The sequence below is a fragment of the Danio rerio genome, chromosome 15 (genome assembly GCF_049306965.1).
Source record: "Danio rerio strain Tuebingen ecotype United States chromosome 15, GRCz12tu, whole genome shotgun sequence".
NCBI lineage: Eukaryota > Metazoa > Chordata > Actinopteri > Cypriniformes > Danionidae > Danio > Danio rerio.
This window is the reverse complement of record NC_133190.1, coordinates 29650001-29670155: the sequence shown is the minus strand read 5'-3', so window position 1 is coordinate 29670155 and position 20155 is coordinate 29650001. Positions and strand designations below refer to the sequence as shown.

At 34.6% G+C, this 20155-nt stretch overlaps 1 protein-coding gene and 1 long non-coding RNA gene across 7 annotated transcripts in view; one reads left to right on the top strand and one right to left on the bottom strand.

Annotated features, from left to right (window-relative positions):
- bcas3 (BCAS3 microtubule associated cell migration factor) overlaps positions 1–20155 on the bottom strand; it is a 402314-nt gene that overhangs the window by 170932 nt on the left and 211227 nt on the right. For 2 of the 6 annotated variants that reach the window (XM_068213492.2, XM_073922836.1), the window contains one exon: positions 1217–2297. In XM_068213492.2, coding sequence (XP_068069593.1) covers positions 2287–2297 — 11 coding nt within the window. In that variant the 3' untranslated portion in view covers positions 1217–2286. 6 annotated transcript variants of the gene reach the window in all.
- Positions 5848–11385, top strand: LOC110437907 (uncharacterized). The gene is made up of 3 exons (XR_002455672.3): positions 5848–6103; positions 7752–7988; positions 9979–11385. It is a non-coding gene; the product is annotated as an uncharacterized lncRNA (long non-coding RNA).

Below are 20155 nucleotides of genomic sequence, written 5' to 3'. Positions count from 1 at the left end.
CAACTTACACAAACACTTGTGATCGATTCAAGAGATCAGCCAGAGGTGCGTTTCCCAAACAACGACATAACTCACGGCTAAACTATCATAGAAAAGAACGGTGTAGTGATGAGTGTTTCTCAAAACTGGAGGTTTTCTGTTGCAGATCCGTCATTTGAATCTCGTTAGTTATAACAAAAAAACTCCATAATGAAGCTCTTAACGTGATGGCGTAATAACTTCTTTAGAGAAAACGTTTTTGTGCAAACTATATTGTTACACACACACATTTACAAACAATTCCAATATTAGTTTTGGTAAAAACATGCACTCGTTTTCCATATTAATTATTATTGAGAATATTCCATATTCTATTCTAAAACATAAACCATTTAGCTAACACATATTCTAATCTCATATATAAATTATATAAATTATTAATTAATATTAATTATTAGTGTCATTTACATTAGGCTATTAATTAAGAAATGAAGAAAAACTCTACTTAATAATAGTAATAATTATTATTATTAAGTAGGATCTTGTTTATTTTTTATTTTAGTTTTACAATTTAACACATTAAAACAACTGCAAAAATGTTCTAACCAACAGGGCCATGTCTTATACAGTACAGATACATTTCTTAATAAATAACCCAAGGTACCATAAATTAAAACATAAACGTATGCTATATACTGTGCATATATATTTGTTTTCACAAGCTTGTTGGTGACACAGTTGGAGAATGTTTGTACGGGTTTGGGAAATGTCAAATCAATTAACTATTTTTGTAACGACACAACTTGCGACCTTAGTTGGCTAACTATGACTTTTGGAGACGCACCCCAGATCAGCGAGTACGGATTAAGCCATTAAATGTGATTATCGGCTGATAACAATCTCTGGCTGATCGATCAGAGCATCTCTATTTAAAAATTCACGTCTAAAATTTTTTGTTAACTATGAAGATAAACAATGAGACAAATAAAAAAAAAACTGATAACAACACAATAATTTCAAATAATAATTTAAAAAGAAATGATTAAGATACAATATAGGTCAAAAGTGATTATCCAAAAGTACTCAGAATACATTTTGTAAAATAAGTAACTAAGATTTTATCTTTTGTAATCAGTATGGGTGGCGGCACGATGATTGGTGGTTAGGTGGTTAGAACTGTCAACTCACAGCAAGAAGGTCGCTGGTTCGAATCCCAGCTGGGCCAGTTGGCATTTCTGTGTGAAGTTTGCATGTTCACGTTATGTTCGTGTGGGTTTCCTTCGGAGGCTCCGGTTTACCCCATAGTCCAAAGACATGCAGTATAGGTGAATTGTATATTGGCTGTGGTGTATGAAAGTGTGTGTGTGTTAATGAGAGTGTGTATGGGTGTTTCCCAGTACTGGGTTGCACCTGGAAGGACATCTGCTGTGTAAAACATATGCTGAAATAGCTGACGGTTCATTCCGCTGTGGCCACCTCTGATAAATCAGAGACTAAGCTGAAGGAATATGAATTATGAATGATCAGCAAGAACAATTTATCTGCAATTTCCTCAGTACTTCAGTTAGGACACTGTTTTACATGTAGACTTCAGACACAAGACAACATGTATGTTGAAAAAAACACTGAAAGAAAAAAACTGATGGACCAGCACTGTTCACAACACGTTTACTTATGCCAATTCAAATGTTTTTTATATATAATATTGCTGTATTTTCCACAACCTATTCATATCTGACAGTGGGAGGGCACTAGCCAAGTCTCCACTAAATGCTAGTAAACGAACACACATATTTGGCATTTTGTGCTTTTCATTTAACCAGATCAACTCATTTAGAAATGTAAAGTGATCTGTTTGTGCTATGCGTGGACTATGTGTAAACAGTAAAATTCGGTATTGTGCAAACCTTGTTTTTTGGAGGCTATTTTGAATATAGCTATCAGACAGAAAAGTCCAATAAATAAATAAATCCAATTGGTGCTGTACATAAGTGTTTGTTACACGGCAGTCATTAGTTGCTTTTAGATCCTCATTTTGCACTATGCGCACCGGTGGCAGGGTGTGTTGCGTTCTTCTTTCCTCGTCCTCTCCTCTCTCCACTCCTCTCCTTTCTTCTCTTCCACTCTCACACAAATTGATGGTAAATCAATGAAGGAAATGAAGGGAGGATAGGAGGATGAAAGGGGAGGAGTGATGGAGTGGATGTGCATGCTTAAAAAAATGAGGGCAGAAATAATAGTTGCAATAATAATTGATAATAAAAGAAGAAAAAAGGTGAAAATGATAAACAGCACACAGAGCTTCCTTTAGGATATACCTGCAGAGAAACAAAAACAAAGAAAGAAAGGAAAGAAAAAAACAAGCGTGTGTTTAATGTCGGGTGGTCACTTTTTTTAAGCATGCAAGTTATTGTATCAGTCATGGAGCAGTATTGGGGGTAATGTGTTGACATTATTTTTGTTATGATGCCTCCATTACAGTGTTACCTCTGCTTAGCACTTATAAAGTAAGTTACTTAGTTGCTTTTTACGTAACATCATTTGAACTTTTAAAGACCACAATATTGATACATCTTTTAACCCTCTGGTGCTGCGGTAAACACATACAGATAAGTTCTTATTGCAATTAAAAGACTATATTGAATTTATTGGAATATTTTATTTATATTTATGCTTAAGATATAATCATTTATAACCTTGTACTTTGTAACAAAACTCAACCTGAATTAATATAAAACAAGTTGCCTTTCTATGCTCAACATTAAAAAAAAAAGCTTAATAAAAATAATTTTATATTATTTTATTTATTTTTCTTTATAAATAAAAATATAAGTTTAGTTTGAACAGTTTAGCTACATGAAATTTGCTTCCCATTTTTTTTCAAAGTGCTTTTTTTTTTTTTATAATCTTTTAAGATGTTTATAATATATTGTTTTTATTTTTATTGTTTACTTTAACTGATAAATTTATTAGTAATTACAGTAGTAGGGCCAGGCAGAATCTGCTGACATTTTTTGATATTTCTGCAGAGAATTTTTTTTAAATAAATAAAATTTGGGAGTAAATAAATGGTTTTGGGAGTATCATAAAAAAATACAGAAAATATTACTTAATTAATATTACAAACTGTATAGTTAAAAAATCGTAGAAATTTTCATTTTATTTAATAATATTATACTGAACTTAACTGAACTTAAAAATGGAATAAATATACACATATTTATACAAGTAAGGGGCGACGCAGTGGCGCAGTACGTAGTGCTGTCGCTTCACAGCAAGAAGGTCGCTGGTCTCGGCTGGGTCAGTTGGCATTTTTGTGTGGAGTTTGCATGTTCTCACTGCATTCGTGTGGGTTTCCTCCGGGTGCTCCGGTTGAATTTTCCTACAAAAAAGTGAGTAAATCCACTACCTAACATTGAGTAAAGTAAAATGAACTAAATGCATGATGATATAAATTAAGTCAACTTAACGGTTCTAAGTGACAATAGGTTTACTCACTTTAAGTAAAGTCAACTACTTACTTTAAAGGCAACAAATTTGTTCACATTTTTTTTAAGTAAAGCAACTAACCCTTTTTAAGTGAATAAACTACAGAAAAAAATAAATAAAAGTATGGTTTTAAGCAGCAGAGGGTTAAAGTACATTCCCCAACACTGTTCCTGAGTGAGTCTATGTGGTGAGGGAAAGAAATGCACACTGGGTAGAAAAAGGCAGCGTTTATCCGTTTAATGTATGAACTCTCATGGACTTGTCAAGAGACTGTGCTATTAGCTTATTAGAGTCATACCGCTGCTGGATCTCTCTGTCCGTTAAAGACATTAGGGGCGAACACAGACTGTACATTAACACCAGCGAGACAGAATCCCGGTAAAAGCCACAAAGATTCGCCAGACATCAAAGAAACGCACGGCAATAAAAAAAAATAAAAATAAATAAAAAAGAAGAAGAAGCTATAAGTATATATGAAACATGTGTTTGATTGTTGCTTGCTGGATCTTCTGAAGAGTGAAAGCGAGTAAGTGGCGTTTGAGCAGACGCTGAGCGAGGCTAATGACTGCGTTTGCCTGTAGACCATTTATTTGGCCATCTTAACTCAATTAAAAGATAATAATGCGTCATGACCTTCAGATGAACTGTTCTCTCAGCTTAGGTGCTGCTCCACATGGGGCCAGAATTGATGTCTGTATATGCTGACGTTAGAGGGCTTTTATACACCAATTGTATCTTTTTAGAGAAATACTTAGACAATCTGCTGGTTGTGGTTTTTAGTGTTGCTTGTGTGTATGTAGTGTTTACATCAGCTTGAGCCTACAATGGTAATGTTACATAACATTGAAATAGAGTTTATAGAAATGTCAACACAATGGCATATTTGAAGGAAAACATATATATAGTTGCAAAAGTTGCCAATGCTGTCAGTTGTCGTTATTATTTTACAACTTTTTTATTTATTATTAACATTATTATTATTTTTCATACACAGTGTTGGGGGTAACGCATTACAAGTAACAAAGTAATAATAATATTACTTTGCTAAGTAACAAGTAAAATAATGCATTACCTTTAAAAAAATAAGTAATAATATTTGAGTAACTTCTTTGAAAAAGTAACGCAAGTTACTTTGTAGTTTAATTAATTAGCTTTAAAAAATTGTTGAATTAAAATTATTGTAATCACAATGAATCACAAAGTCAATAAGAGAACGCTTTTATTAATTTGAACGCATCGTAAAAAAGGAAATTGCCTCAATGGACACTGATTTTACTCAGGACAAATAGCACAGAAGTAACAAACACATTGCTTTAAACTTTCAGGGTGCTCTGGGGTGGGGAAGTTCTCATATAACATTATCCTAAAATATTTTTTGATGTTTTTTTTTTTTTTTTTAAGTAAATGAAAGTGTAGGTTATACAGTCCTATATTAATTGCAGAACTCCTCTATTATTACTCCTCTATTACGTTTTCTGACCTCATCCAGGTCAGAAAAAGTAATGCAAAAGTAACTCAAAAGTAACAGAACGCATTACTTACCATAAAAAGTAACGCAAAAAGTAACGCAACTGGTTACATTTTTAGGAAGTAACTCAGTATTGTAATGCATTACTTTCAAAAGTAACTTTCCCCAATACTGGTCATACATAATGTCATTTATAATTTAAAAACACATATTTAACTAAATTTATATCTTAAAAAATGTATTTAAATAATACAAACAAATAAATTAATAAACAAATGATAATAATGTATTTGTAAATTTTTTTAGCAACCAATTTAAACAATATTATTATTATTATTATTAGTAGTAGTAGTAGTAGTATTAATGTCTAAAAAACAAAACAACTAAACAAATGTCTTTAACAGTTTATTTGAATAACACAAGCAAGCACAATAAATAAACAACTAACAAACTAGTAAACAAATTATGCAAATAAATAAATAAATGTGATGGTGATGAAATATTGGTCTATAGATTTTGTTTGCAACATTTTAATTTGTTTCATTATTATTACATCATTATTAACAATTATTTTATAATATATTATAATTTCATATAATTAAACAATATTATTATCATTTCAATATATATGACATCACTTTTTCTATATGGCTGTGTCAAATTTGCATTGCACATTACCACAGAAACCCCACAGGAAAATCTCAAGGAAACCCACAGCAAATTATTTTTATGGGTTTTGCCATCTCTCCCGCACAACTCTAAACAACTCCAGCCCAGTACACCCAGTTTTTGTAGTATTTATTTATATATATATATATATCTATACATTAATAAACAAATAGCGAGTTCCACTGAGAACTGAAAGTGTGTCTCTTCCAGAAGTCATAGAGAGGGGCCTCCGCCTCAGGCTCAGAGACCACGATATAAATATCTCAGGCTGTTTGATATGCAGCTTCACGGAGGAGTGTGGCTGAGCTGAGGGCAGGAAACACTAAGCGCTGCATAAATCTTGAGCGTGTAAAAATCCTAGAGAAGAAACACCCTGCTCAAACCATCAAGCAGTGGATGGGGCGGTAAATGAACAAGGGGGAAGTTTTCTTTCAATACTTGTTCCGCTGGGGTCTCGTGGGTCGGGACCAGTCGTGCTCTCATCTCTCACCCACAGAGGCAAGTAAACATTGGTGAAATTTTTGAAAGGTTGGTGGTTGTGTCTTGAAGCATGCATGAGTCAGTCTTCCTGTCCTGCACGTGCTAGCAAACGCAGACCGTGCAGCTCCATTCATACTGTATGTGTTTAAGCAAACTCTGAGCAGTAGGACGAGTTGAGGGGGTCTTTCTAAAAGCTGAAGCTGGGCACGGTGCCATCAGTGTGGCTAAATCAGTCTGAGCCCCAGTGGAGCGACTGCAGGCAGAGCAGAGCAGAACTGATGGGTTAATCAAGCTCACAGATTAAGATTTACTACAGCTGGGAGATAAAAACATATAATGGAGAATTTGAGGGTTGCAAGATGGACAAAACATTTACTGTAAAACAGTCAACTTTATCAAATGAAATGAGTGTAGTGATCTCAAAATTTACTGAAAGTTAATTCTACTCATTTGAAAAGAGGTTTGAACTCAGTGTTAAAGGTAATAAGTTAATTAAATACTTCATCACTTTAACTTAAAAAAGTAAATTGACAATACTCATATAGATTGCTTTTTTTTTTTTTTTTTTACTCAAAGGATTTGTAGCAAACGGTTTTCTTTAAATGGTTTGAGTTGTCTTAACTAATTGGGCTTTTACAGTACTCCGTTAGTTGGAGTTCTCTTCATTTATTGGGTTTTTACTGTGCTCAAACTGATTCATTTACTCAAATACATTAGGTTCACAGTACTCAATAGGACTAGTTTTTGAACTTAAATGGTTTGTTGCAATCGGTTTGCTCAAATGGTTTGAGTTACTTTAACTTTTTGGGTTTTACAGTTTACTGTATGTATGCAAGTATTATTATCATTTTATTCTGTTTATCTGCTGAATTACAGTCGTTCAGTAACAATAAATATCAGTATACAGTGTATTTAAAGTAAAAAAAATTAAATACAATGTTTATTCATTTATTGTTATTATTATTGCATAATATAATTTAAATTATATAATTAATATAATTTATATAATTCAATTTATTGCATATGAACAAAAATAATTTGTCAAATAATCGTTTTCTTAAAAAGAAAATGTTCGTTAATCCATTTGTTTTTGTTGAACCCAAATTTCATATTAATAGTAGTAAAAGTTATAAATGATTATAAAATACAAATAATAACAATAAGACTTAAAAAGTATATTTGAATACAATTTTTGTTAAATTATTTTATATGCAAAACAATTTTACAATTAGAAACTAATTCATTTTGACTTTAAAGTACAACAAATATTTGCAAGTATTGCAATGCTGAAAACAAAAACAACATAAATATAGAAATATATGTTCTGTTATTAATTTTTAAAATGAAAAATTTAACAAGGCAAATTAATAATGAAAAGTATTAATACAATTGTTATGAACATGTATAGTGTTGTCCAATATAAATAAATATTTTAGAAATGCACTTATTCTTTACTCATTAATCATTTAAAAAAAACATTATAAGATATGTAAGCATTAAATCAATGAAAAAGAAAAAACGTTTATCTATATTAAAATGTGTATTATTAAAAAAATCAAGTATTGCATTGTCTAATAAAAAATGTAACCCGTTTTACATAACTATTTTTATTTGAATATCATTCTTTAATACTATGAATAACTGTTCTAACCATGTTTGTTGTCAGAAAGGACAGTTTCCTGTAAGAGATCATATCACAGATGTCGGGTGTTTAAATCAATATCTGTAAAACCCACATCCATCCAGAGAGATGGATGGCAATGCGGTGAGAAAGACCCCATGGATGGACTGACCCTGCCACAGCCACCTGGACCACCATCACCCCCTCCTGTCCCATCATAATCAGAAAGGCGACAGACAATCCTGACAATCCCACACTGTATTTGAGGAGGTGTCAAACAGGGTAAATCCCCTCAGCCCACGCCTCACCATAAAGCACAAACACATGCAAAATTAATCTCGAGAGGAGCAGGGGTTAAGCCTGCGGGACAAAACCGGGTCAGTTCAACACAATGAGTCTCCTCTCCCCCTTCTTTTCTCTCCTTCACACTCACATTCACGCAAACACACAGACGCAACAGCTGTTTACAGTCGTCCGTTTACAGCTAATTTGCTGAAATAGATTTAACAAACGGCATGTTCGTTTGTTGTAACGGGCCATGTGGCCGTTATTGGCATCAGGATGCATTCATGGCTATTCCATGGACAGATTATATGCAGTGTATTGAACTTGAAAATGAAGACGATATCTACGCAGGGTACCACAAATAACAGCCCTATGAAAACTGACTGACTATAAATGAGCTTTCTGCACTCATGTTTATGCAGATACACTAATGCTAACTCACATAATCATCAGCCTGTGTTCTGTTTGCGTTCTGTGTTATTTTCAGTGCCTTGATCCATCACAAATGGAATAAAATAATGAATTATTCAATCATCCTAGATGAGCTGGCAGACACACAAAATGTCCAAATGTGTCAACCAGCGCTGGAAAGAGTACAGAAAAATCATGCTCAAATAAAAGTACCACTACTTGCCAAGAAATACTGCTCAAAATATGAGTAAAAAGTAGCCCTTCTAACAGTACCCAAGAGTAGTACGTTTTATGCTGTGAAAATTATTCTACTTTACACTCTGCAAATTAAAAGTATAGCATGAATTGTGCCATTTTATTAAGAGCATTTAGTTGAGTTATTTGCCATAAATTAACTTACATTACATTAATATATGCACCCAGTATACTGACATAAAGCTGGTTGATAGGTTTACATATCTGTAACCTAACAAAGGGGAAAAATCTAGCTATATGTAAGTGACTAGCTATATGTGAGACTATATGCAAATTCATATTACGCACTTTGAACCCTAACTAACACACTACAAGTGTCCAGCCATTGACACGTTAAGCCAAGTTTGTCCAGAACTGAAGACACGCATAGTGTGCAGGTATTTGAAAACGTAACATTCTGTAGTGCATTTAGTTTAATGCCATTTCATGCAGGGTATCGGCTAGTTTCAGCAAGATAAATATAAGACTTTTTAAGACATTTTTAAAACCATTATGAATTAAAGGTTAGTCTAAGAGGGCTAAACACTGAGGACTTTTTTTTCCAAATATTGGAAAAGATTTTAACTTGCCCCATAAAAAATTATATATAATAATAATTATAATTAATTGCATTTAATCATAATAACATTAATAATAATACAGGTTAATAGAAAAAAATATTATGGCAAATAAAGTAAAAAAAAAGTAATAAAAAGCTAAAAGTTTTTTTGAGATGGATTGTTGGTGATTGTTAGGCCCACACAGAATCTGTGGATGCAGATTTCAGCAGATTTGTTGCAATCAATAAGTATATTTATTTACTTGTAGACATTACACTGATATAAAAATGTTCTTGTGATTTATTCACAATACGGTTCTATTGCTGTAAAGTAATATTTTATGTCTTTAGTGGATATATTATTTGAAAGACTTTCTTCGTTTACCAAATAAGTGGACCTAATTGGATTTGCATTGTAAACATTAAATAATCAAGTTATTTATTTAATTAAGTTAAAATAAGTGAAATAAGTTATTGCATGATTTTGTTTCATTTACAGCAATTTCATTATTTGTCATTTGTTATTTTACACCACTGGTGTTCAAAAGAGGACACCGAAAAAAAAAAAGGATGATAGTGGGACAATGAAATAGAACAACAGAACATTCCACTCACATTGATGCTTTTAAGAACAGTAAATCTTGCCCCTGGAATTCACTGTACAAGTTAAATGAACCCCATTTATACTGTCTTTTACAGTCCTTGATGTTTATTGATCCACATAGTGCAAAAAAAGTGCAGTTCAAACACTCTGCTAACCATCTCCTTTTGTGTTTTATAAAGGGAAAAAAAGCTAAACAAGTCTGAGAAAACATGAGGGCAAGCAAACAATGACAGAATGTTCATTTTTGGCCAAACTATCCCTTAAAGCTCCAGTTGATACCCTGTGGCTTCCTGATCCTTTGATACAGCAGAGGAAAAGCTCCCATCCAAAGGATTTTATTGAAAACATGGACGGCGCTGCTCTCCCCAGGTCCGACACCAAAGACATAAGCAGGACCGCTGATTAGAGAGACAAGCCCCAGACTCCTGCTGTAATGAGATGCAAGCCCATGCGTCATGGCGCAGTCTGCCAAAACGTAAAACAAGACGACAGGCCAGTAACATTACTTCACTCACTCTCTCTCTCTCGCTCGCTCTGAATAAAAGAGCTGGCTGTGAGATGTAAGATCATGGATAGCCAGGTAGAGGTAATGTGATGGAGGCTCTTGCCAAGACACCGTACAGATGTGGCTCTGGGGGCAAAAGAACTGTCTCGGCTTTCTCTGCTTCCGCTCCTGAGGGAAACAAATTTCCTCTTCCATCGCACTGGCTTTCTTTTCTTTCTTTTTTTTAAACCAGACTCTCTTGCCAGACTCATGGACAACGGGTCAAAGACTTCGCTTGGGAACTGCTGCTGTTAGACACAATCTGACAAGCAAAACATGTCAACAAAGTCGAAAGATCGAAATTATGATGATAACAGAATGATTTTAATTAAATTGCAATGTTTTTAGATAAAGAAAAATCTAGAAAGTTATTTGGTTGTTACTAGTAATCCTATCATAAACGCTTGAGCTGTGTGAGCCGAAGCAGTGAATGAACACCACTAAACTGAAAAGCTTTGCTAAATGATGTGAATGCACAAGGGAAACTGTACAAAGTCAGAATGTTAAAGGGTATACGTACTATGAATGTGCACTTTTCAATGTGCATGTCAAAGGGATAGTTTACAAAAAAAGTTAAATATGTCCTAATTTACTCAAATCATTCCATGCCTACAGTATAAAAACATTTGTTCAGCTTGAAAAACAAATCAGAAGACTAGGATAAAAGTGCTTGATTTACATTTATTTTACAATATTTTTATTACTGGGTTAAGGCATTCAGTGTTTTGGGAAAATAGATTCTGAATGGACAAACTGAAGTCTCAAACACCCCATTTACACTGTCAGTTAAATGTGACCCAATTCAGATTTTTTGCTCATATGTGACACAGAAAAAAAAAAAAAAAAACTCATGCATTCAGATATCAGAGATCGGCCTGCTTCATATGTACTGTAAAAATAATATATGTGACGGATATGTGACAATGCGACTATCATGTAAAGAGGCAGATCGGATTTATTTCTAATATTTTATTTTGTTTTGTACGTCAGTAAACTTGTGACAATGTGGTACTTCTCCACGGTTTAATGACAGATGGAAGAGCATGTGTACTCATAATAAAATTTCGGATCCACTTCTCCTCATTAAAGCCCGCTAACATTTGCTCCTATCAGACCTGAGATCTCTCTTGTAACTAAAAATTCCTCTGAATGGTGGAGGACATCATATATAAAACCATAGGCACAAGCTGCGATTAAAGCCTTTTCCCTCATTCACCGCCTTTACCTCAAAATCACTTTAAATCATTTGGGTGAACTTCGCATATTTTGCAGAGCTAAAATAAAGACAATTTCTTTCATCGTGGCTAGTGTGGCGCAGATGCTAGAGCCCATCTTTACGCATACGCAATGCTGTAAATTGTATAGCAAGTGTAAACATGAATATTGGGTCACAATTAAAAGATTGTGTAAACGGACAGGCAAAATAAATAAATCAATAAATAAATCAGCAACAAATCAGAACTAGGCATCAATACCTGACAGTGTAAAAGTGGCCAAAGAAAAGTTTTATGCATTGTGAATAGTGAATAATTTACTTAAAAAAAAAGTGAGGCTTGTAACATGGAACAGTTAAGTTGACTTAATATTTATAAATATGCACATTGTTCATTTACTTAATAAATGTAAGACAACATGTTTACTCGCTTTTTTTAACTGAAGTCAGCAAATGGATTTACAGTGTGGGTGACATAAAATGCATGTCATAATTGTCATTATTTGCTAAACTCTTTAAATTATGAATATATAAATTGAATTAACCATGAGGTTGAACATTATGTTGTGATTTGGAGTATTCTTTTGATGTTGTTTGCGGCAGAAAATGAAAATTGGTCAAAATAGCAAATTATTTTGATTAAAATTCAAGGTTATTCCAGCAATTATTGCTTTCTTAACTTGAGTTGAACCATTGGTATTTTGCAGTAAAAAAAAAATATTATAAAGGTCTTCAGATATGGCATCTTATTTTGGTATTGTGCCCAACTGAGCCTGATCTCTCTCAAGGTTTTTTTTTTCCTTCACTTTCATCAATTGGTGAAGTTTGTTCCTCTCCACTGTCACCACTGGCTTGTTTGGTTTGGGACTTGTTGAGCTGCGCACTGATGGATTTACTCTTCAGAGTTTGGACTTTTAGTAGTGAAAATTAAACCACACTGAACTGAACTAAACTGAACTTTAACTTTGAAAACTGGACTGACACAGTTTCAGTTTACTAGAACTTCTATGTTAAGCTGCTTTTGATCTACATTGTAAAAGCGCTATAGAAATAAAGATGAACTGAATAGAATACTGTATATTATTTGGACCAACATATTAATTTTCAATTTAGAAGAAAAGTTTTTAATGTGCCTTACTCAAACATGTATAAATATAACTATAAATTGCAAGAAAGTGAGAATTTGGTGGTCTTATTTTTTTTCCAGAGCTGTATATCAATATTTGATCTTCATTAATTTTTAAAATACATTTGCATGTGCTTGGTATTCCCATGTAAAGCACCAGTCTTGTGTAGCTGCAGCCCTCTGGATGCCATAATCTTCCAGAAAAGATAATAAAGGTGAACGCATGCTGTAAAAATTTAAATCAAATCAGACGAGAACCAAATACAAAAAGTACCAGTGGATCAACACGCAGTGCATCTGTCACTACATGAAAATGAAATGAAGTGCGGCAGGCATTCTGGGATATTGACGTTGAGTGGCAGGGCTTGAGATGGCAAGTGAACACAGCACTCTTTTCTGTACAGTATATGACTCTGGGTTTGATTTGAGTCCAGTGCATTAAGCCGGTCTCGCATTTTAAGCAGCGGACTATGTGGAAGCTGTTAGTTAAATCAAGTTAAGCCATTTCCGCACTTAAAACAACTTTCCCCCCCTTTGTCATACGCCTGCAGGAAGATCAGAGATTCGATGTAAACTCATATTCGCTCCAAATGTGCTTTAAAGATGGGTTTGTGCTGATAAAACCCCTTCCTATCGTAAATAAACGCAGCGCTCGAAGCTTTAATGCAATTATTTAATTACGGATTAATTTATGCCTGGTTTTCACATGTACGTTAGATTACTTTTACACGTTCAGCACAAGCAGAACGCATTAAACTCGACACAAACAGGGCTTCCCTCGTACGTTTATAGCTCGCTTACCCATTCGAGAGATGACAAGATCTTTACACTCAAGATGTGCCGGAGTCCTCAGGCCATGGCCAGATGCCCTGCACTTGCCCAACTGTGTGACAGCCAGTATCTCCACCCCATCCGCCCCCACACCTCCATAGCTCCAGCCACGGACAGATGGGAGGAAAGGTGGAGCACGTCAAGCGGAAAGAAGACGGATGACTTTCGGCGCGTTCACCATCATGTAGAGAGGGACACAGTCTTATTTGTTAGTAAACATTTAGCTTTGTTTATAGCAAACAGTTACTTTACATGATTTTTTAAAACATAAATGTGACTTAGCTGTTTTTCATTTTTATTTGTTATTATATTTATTTTAGTTCTTAATGCAATAATTTTTTTGCAATTATATTATCATTGTTATTCACATGTATTAAATGAGTAAAAGAATATAATTAAAATATTTTTGTTAGAGTGAAATCCATTTTTGTGCATTTGTATTTATATCAGTGTTGAGTATTAAGTAGCTATTATAGTTTTTTTAATAATGGTTTAAATATATTCATAGTCTGTTTAATTTAGTTTTTTCTGTTGTCATTTAAATTGTAGATTTTTTTGTCATTTTGTTGTGTGTTTTGAATTTTTTTACATACTTACAAATTTAATTTCTGTAATATCTCATTTTGGATTTAGTTACGTTAATTACATTAAATAAAATTTGATTAAAATGATTACTATCTTCTTGGAGCTAGTTAAAAAAAAATAAAAAAATAATTCAGTAGGCAAATGTTTCTAGGTATAAATAAAAATGTTTAATTTTACTTAACTATAAAACGCTTATTTATATGTCTTTAGGCTACTTTTATCATAAAACTCAAACTGAAGATATTGCTGCCCAGGTCAACTTAAGCTGCCAAATGTACTGGTTGACTGTGCGTTCACACCGATAGTATTAATTTTCAATGCGAGCCTGCGGTAGACGATAGACGATGAGAAGCGGGGCGGCGCCTCTTCACTGGTGTGGGCGTCGAGGAGAATTGAAACAAAGACCATAGAATACACAAGACATGTCACTCGTGTAGTTTTGAATGGGGAAGAGTGTAACGTCAATATGGCGAATGAAGCCCCGCCTACTAATACAGCAGCCAACCATCGATTGCTATAGACTGACGGAGAAGCTCTTCCCAGACGTCTGCTTTTACGACAGCATACTGGAATTTCAGTGAATACTTGCTTCAGAGACATAAGAAATATATTCAGATAAAGCTTGAAATATGTACTTTTAAAGGAACCAAGTGCACTTGAAAACTGTTTTATTTTGTTTGTGTCAATTTGTATGAAACGAAAGACAGGTACAGGCAGTCCTGTCAAACACACATCACATGTCAACAATTACTAAAACGCCCACAGACTTGTAAACAAAGAGCTGCTGTCATTTCTGTATAAGATTCGCCATTAAGGTCAAGTTGTGGATTATTCCAGATGACGATCTGACGATCATTATCCAAAGCATGATAATATATAGAACGGCCATAAATGAGGTTGGTGTTGTGATCTCATTCCTTTTGAGTGCGCATTAGCTTGGGCAACCTGAAAATATGCAGATTTTATTCGATTTGAACGTTTAGAAATAAAAATTATGAGACAGTTTAATTTTATTCATGATTTTAAATATGTAATGCAATCGTAAGCTTGGCTAACAGTCTTAAAGAATTTCAGATTTCCCCATTCAGACAGAATGCCTGAGCTTAGAGCCTGAGAGGCATTTTAAAGATGGCCGATGAGTAAAATTACTTGCCCTAAAGGGACTTTGGTTGAAATCAAGTGAACTTTATGGTAAAAAGCTATAGCGTGGTTCGGCGGCAACCAATCAGAATATACAAGTCCACCGTTTGAGAGGATTTTAGAGAACACTGTGCACAATGTGAACCTTGGTTTTGACCACAGTTGACCCCAAGGTTTTGATCATTGCAATCACCGGATTTCCAATTGTTTACAATGTTTTCTTACAGGGACAAACATATAAAAAGTTACTAGTGAGTAACTGATGTGCACTAATGTTATGTTTTTTTTTTTTTCTTTAAAAAAGCGGTAATCTCATGCAACAATACAAAACAGTATTGCAGCTTCAAAATATTTCAGACATATGGACACAAATTGGATAAATGGAATTTACAATTTAAAAGGGCAGCTTTAGACATCTTTTTAGCTAAAGATAATGCTGTCCAACAAAACAAAAAAACGTAAATAAAAAAATCATACACATACCTTAGGAACAGTACTGCAAAAAATTTTTGTAGTTTTAAAACCTTGACTTTTTCAAACCGCAGTATACCTTGAAAACGGTTATTGTCCCATGCCTATTCACATTAGAAAGTTTTTTGATGCGTGAATCTAACTGATTTGCTGATATGCAAGATCAGTTTAGTGAATTTTGATGTTCTTGCCTGCGAAGCTGTGAAGGCAGACATCGTTATCGCCAGGGAGGCCAGAGTGGTCAGAGACAAAACCTAAAATGTTACCAACACTCTATATGTGTTGCCACAGTCTGTTGAACTTACTGGCACCAATTTCACTGCTCTCCAACAGCAATCTGGTGTCCTGTTCACATTTCGGCTTTTAAGTCCTCTGTCCTATTTACTTACATTGTAATTTACTTTTTTTTTTTTTTACATTGTAATTTATTTATTTTTTTAGGAAAAAGTTAAAACTGACTACAAAAAAAAAAAAAATAACTAAGCTTCGCTTCATGAACCCCGGATATTCCTTTACTCCTTTTTTAATCACCCAGTGCTTGGGAAATTCTGCAGCAAATTAATTAATAAACCACCACACAAATCATAACAAAAAAAGCACAAAGTCTCCCTGAGAGTGGTGAAGAGAATGAGAGAGAGTGTGTGTTTGTGGGTGTGTGTGTACACTTGTGTGCTGCTTACTCAGGCCGAGCTTCTCAGCAGAATTTAATGAACTGAGAACGACCTTGATCAGTGATTCAAAGCCAGGATTAGAGGGCATTCCCTCCTCTGCCAGGCTCTGCCCTCACATTCATCAAGTGTGTGTTTTGATCTTTCAGGCACATCACATGTGTTCCCCCCGACCAGCGCCAGCAAAGCAAACTCCCAATGACTCGGGCCGTTCTGCAAATTACCCACGTACACTAGCAATATGAAGCGTCCTAACGTTGCCCAAGGCACATCCTACACTGATTCGTTAACTTTTGATTAGGGCTGGACGCTCTTCAGTCTTGATATAGCAGGGAGGGGCGGCCGCAATTAAGACAGATATGCTTCATCTTCCCAGGTTTCTTGCAATAACTGCAGTGGACTGGTCTTAAATTTTGAAAACTTCTTGGGAGGAAAAGAAGGTTTATTTGAAAGGCGGAAAAAAGATGATATCTTGATTATTACTTCTTTTTTTCAACTTAAACCAATATTTAATGTATTCTAAAACTATGTTCAAAAAATGTAAACATGTTTGATACCTTTCAGATACACACCAGAATTTGGCAATGTTCACATGTAAGGAAACACACTCAGTGCAGACAGATTGTATTAGAGCCGCCCTCATTCTCAGGTTTTGAAATTATTTTTCTAATTTATTTTTCCCACAGGGATTTAAAAAAATTCTATGTGTAAAATGTTATAAGCCATAAACCAAACAAACCAAAAAGGTACAAGACTTAACAATTTAACAACAAGGCGTACTTAACTACTTTGATAAAGGAAAGAACTAGAATTCCATAAAGCACTAAATATGACATAATTGCATTGCAATACTGCATAAAAGTATTTAAAAGAACATCCTTAGAGAAACCAGCCACCAGGCCCAATATATGCACAGTTTTGCAGTGAGTTGGGAGCAAAAACACGTTATTAAATGTGGTTTTCACAAATGCGGAACTTACTACGCACAGCCGTATAGTAAACTGAGAAGTGAGCCAACCTCTGTCATTATCACAGAATAATTACGTTGATTTCATTATTGGCCAGTTATATTGACATCGGTTTTAAATGTGATATTGTGCAGCTTGTCAGCAAACTACAGCTCTGTGTAGCAAGTACTGCTCCATCTGAAAGCAAGTGCTGGAGTTACACCAGAACTGACTTTACTGACAAAATGTGCATGAAAATCATCTCTGATTCATTGCCCAGCCCTAAATGAACCCTTCAGGGTGGTACACACCAAGCCGACGCCAAAATAACTAGTGCCAACGAAACCCAATTATGTTGTCGCCTTGTGTAGGCTCACGTCTGGTTCCATCTGGACAAAAAAGCTGTGCATGAATACACCAAATTGACGCAAAGTTCTGCCCCTGCGTGGAAGAACATGCTTTCCTGGAACATGTTTTTCTCACTACAGAGGACTTCGCTACTGCAAATATGTCTGATAATCTAATAATCCATATCGTTTACAAATACTTGAAAAATGCTAAATTAAATCCGTCTTTTTTGTGTTTGTTGTTTACTTTATTGTTTACTTGTTACAATCACTTCACCGAGTCATACACGCACTCTGATTTGTTACTGAATAACCAGAAAGAGCAATCTCTTCAGCCTACTGCAATTCTGCAATGGCCTGCTGAATCAGGCCAAAGAGCTCCAAGACTAACCCAGCAAAAGGTGACGTGTGGAACACACCAAACCAACTAGACCACAGGTGTCAAAGCCAGTTCCTGGAGGGCCACAGCTCTGCACAGTTTGGTTCCAACCCTAGTTAAACACACCTGACCAAACTAATTGAGTGCTTTAGGCTTGTTTGATACCTACAGATAGGTGTGTTGAAGCAGGGTTGGAACTAAACTCTGCAGGGCCTCTAGAAATTGACTTTGACATCCCTGAACTAGATGGACCAACGAAAGTGCAATGGCAGACAGACGGCTTGGTGTTTCCCAGCCTTTAGTTAATTAATTAGGGTTTTCTGCAAACCAGAAACACAAATAAGAAGATCTAAAGTCAATGCAGAAGATTTTCCCCAAAAAGTGCATCACCTTTCAAACGTTTAGTGGTTTTTAAAGAAGAAACTGGCTGATGTCAAGCCCATCAAGAGAAATCCTGAGTAGGTCAGAAACAAAATGCCACCACTGCTGGACGATGAGAAAAACAGGCAACACCCATACGGATTATTGGGACATATTTGATAATAAAAACGATCATACTGTAGGTTTTTTACAAGACAAGCCCTTCCTATGAACCCGCTCTGCTTGCGTCCTTCGAGAAAACACAGAGTGCGAGGAAAGAAATGACTTTTTCCTTTCATTTTATGTGGTCTCCAAACTTCAAGTAAAAGTAATGAGCTAATTGTGGCTTTTGATGTCAGCCCGTTCGCTCTCGCTCCCTCTCTTTCCTTTTTTTTTCAAACCAGTGTGTTATTCTTCGAACTCCATAAAGCTTTTTAAACCCTTTTGCAATCATGGCTTGGGTTTGAGGAGACAGAAAAAAAAATAGTGGAGTTCATCTAAGTCAGTGTAAATGCAAGGTATTAATTATGCCGAAAAGAGGGAGAGTTGGCTGCTGCGCTCCATTTAAAATATGATCAGTATAATCGAGACCTGCTGAGTGCAGAAAGCAAAGCCCAGAGAAGACAGAGTACAGGAATAAAGAGGCAGTCAGAAAGTAGTCGCAAGTAACAGTGTCAAGGGTGACTTTAATATCAGAGTGGGACGTTTATGGTTTATGGTTTTGTCATAAGTGACAAATTTACAACATTAAAACATAGAGCGTGATTCAAATAGTCTGAAACCAACAGTGTACATGCTTATAATGTAATATAGTACATTTATTATTTGAATAAAGTTTTTTTTCTTCATTTTAAATTATTAAAAATACAGAATTGTGAAGTCATAAAAACATATTAAAATTTGTCAAATTTTGGACAATTACATTTATAGCAGTAATGCACAGCTCATGAATCACAGTATGGATTATTGTGTTTAATAATTAAAAACTTGAAAAAATATTTTTTGAACAAGAACCCTGCATGTTCTGTGTGAAGTAGTGGTTTTGTATATGTGACAATCATGGAGATAGATGGCTACAATATGAATTTAAACAAACTTCATATCTTAAGAGCTGCTTTGAGAGTCACTTTACAAGCATTTTTACCATTTTATGAGAAAAAATATCATATAATCTCATAAACATATATCATATAATACAGTGTTTCTCAACCACGCTCCTGGAGGATCACCAGATCTGCACATTTCCATGTCTCCTTAACAAAACACCTGATTCAGATCATCAGCTCATTAGCAGAGACTGAAAGACCTGAAATGAGTGTGACAGACAAAAGATACATCCAAAATATGAAGTGCTGGTGGTCTGCCAGGAATGGGGTTGAGAAACACTGAAAGAATACACTACACTAAAGCATACAAGCATCTTTATGACAACCTGTCAAAATAAAAAGTTCTGTAAACAAAGTAACTGACAGAAATGTATCACTATTCTACAACAGAATAGCCTGTTCAAACAACAAGAAAAGAAAATGCATATTTAATATTCATGTTTTCATTTCAAAACGAGTTGTATGTAATGTTATTTACTTAAAAATTAAACTGAAAAAATCTATTTAATCAACAAAAATTAGGATGGATTTTAAAAATTAAGTTAAAACAAAATTCCAAAAGGAAGAAATGATCAATGTATACATTCCACTACTTTTATTTTTGCTTTTAAATTCTTAATTTGGTTCTAAACACTTATT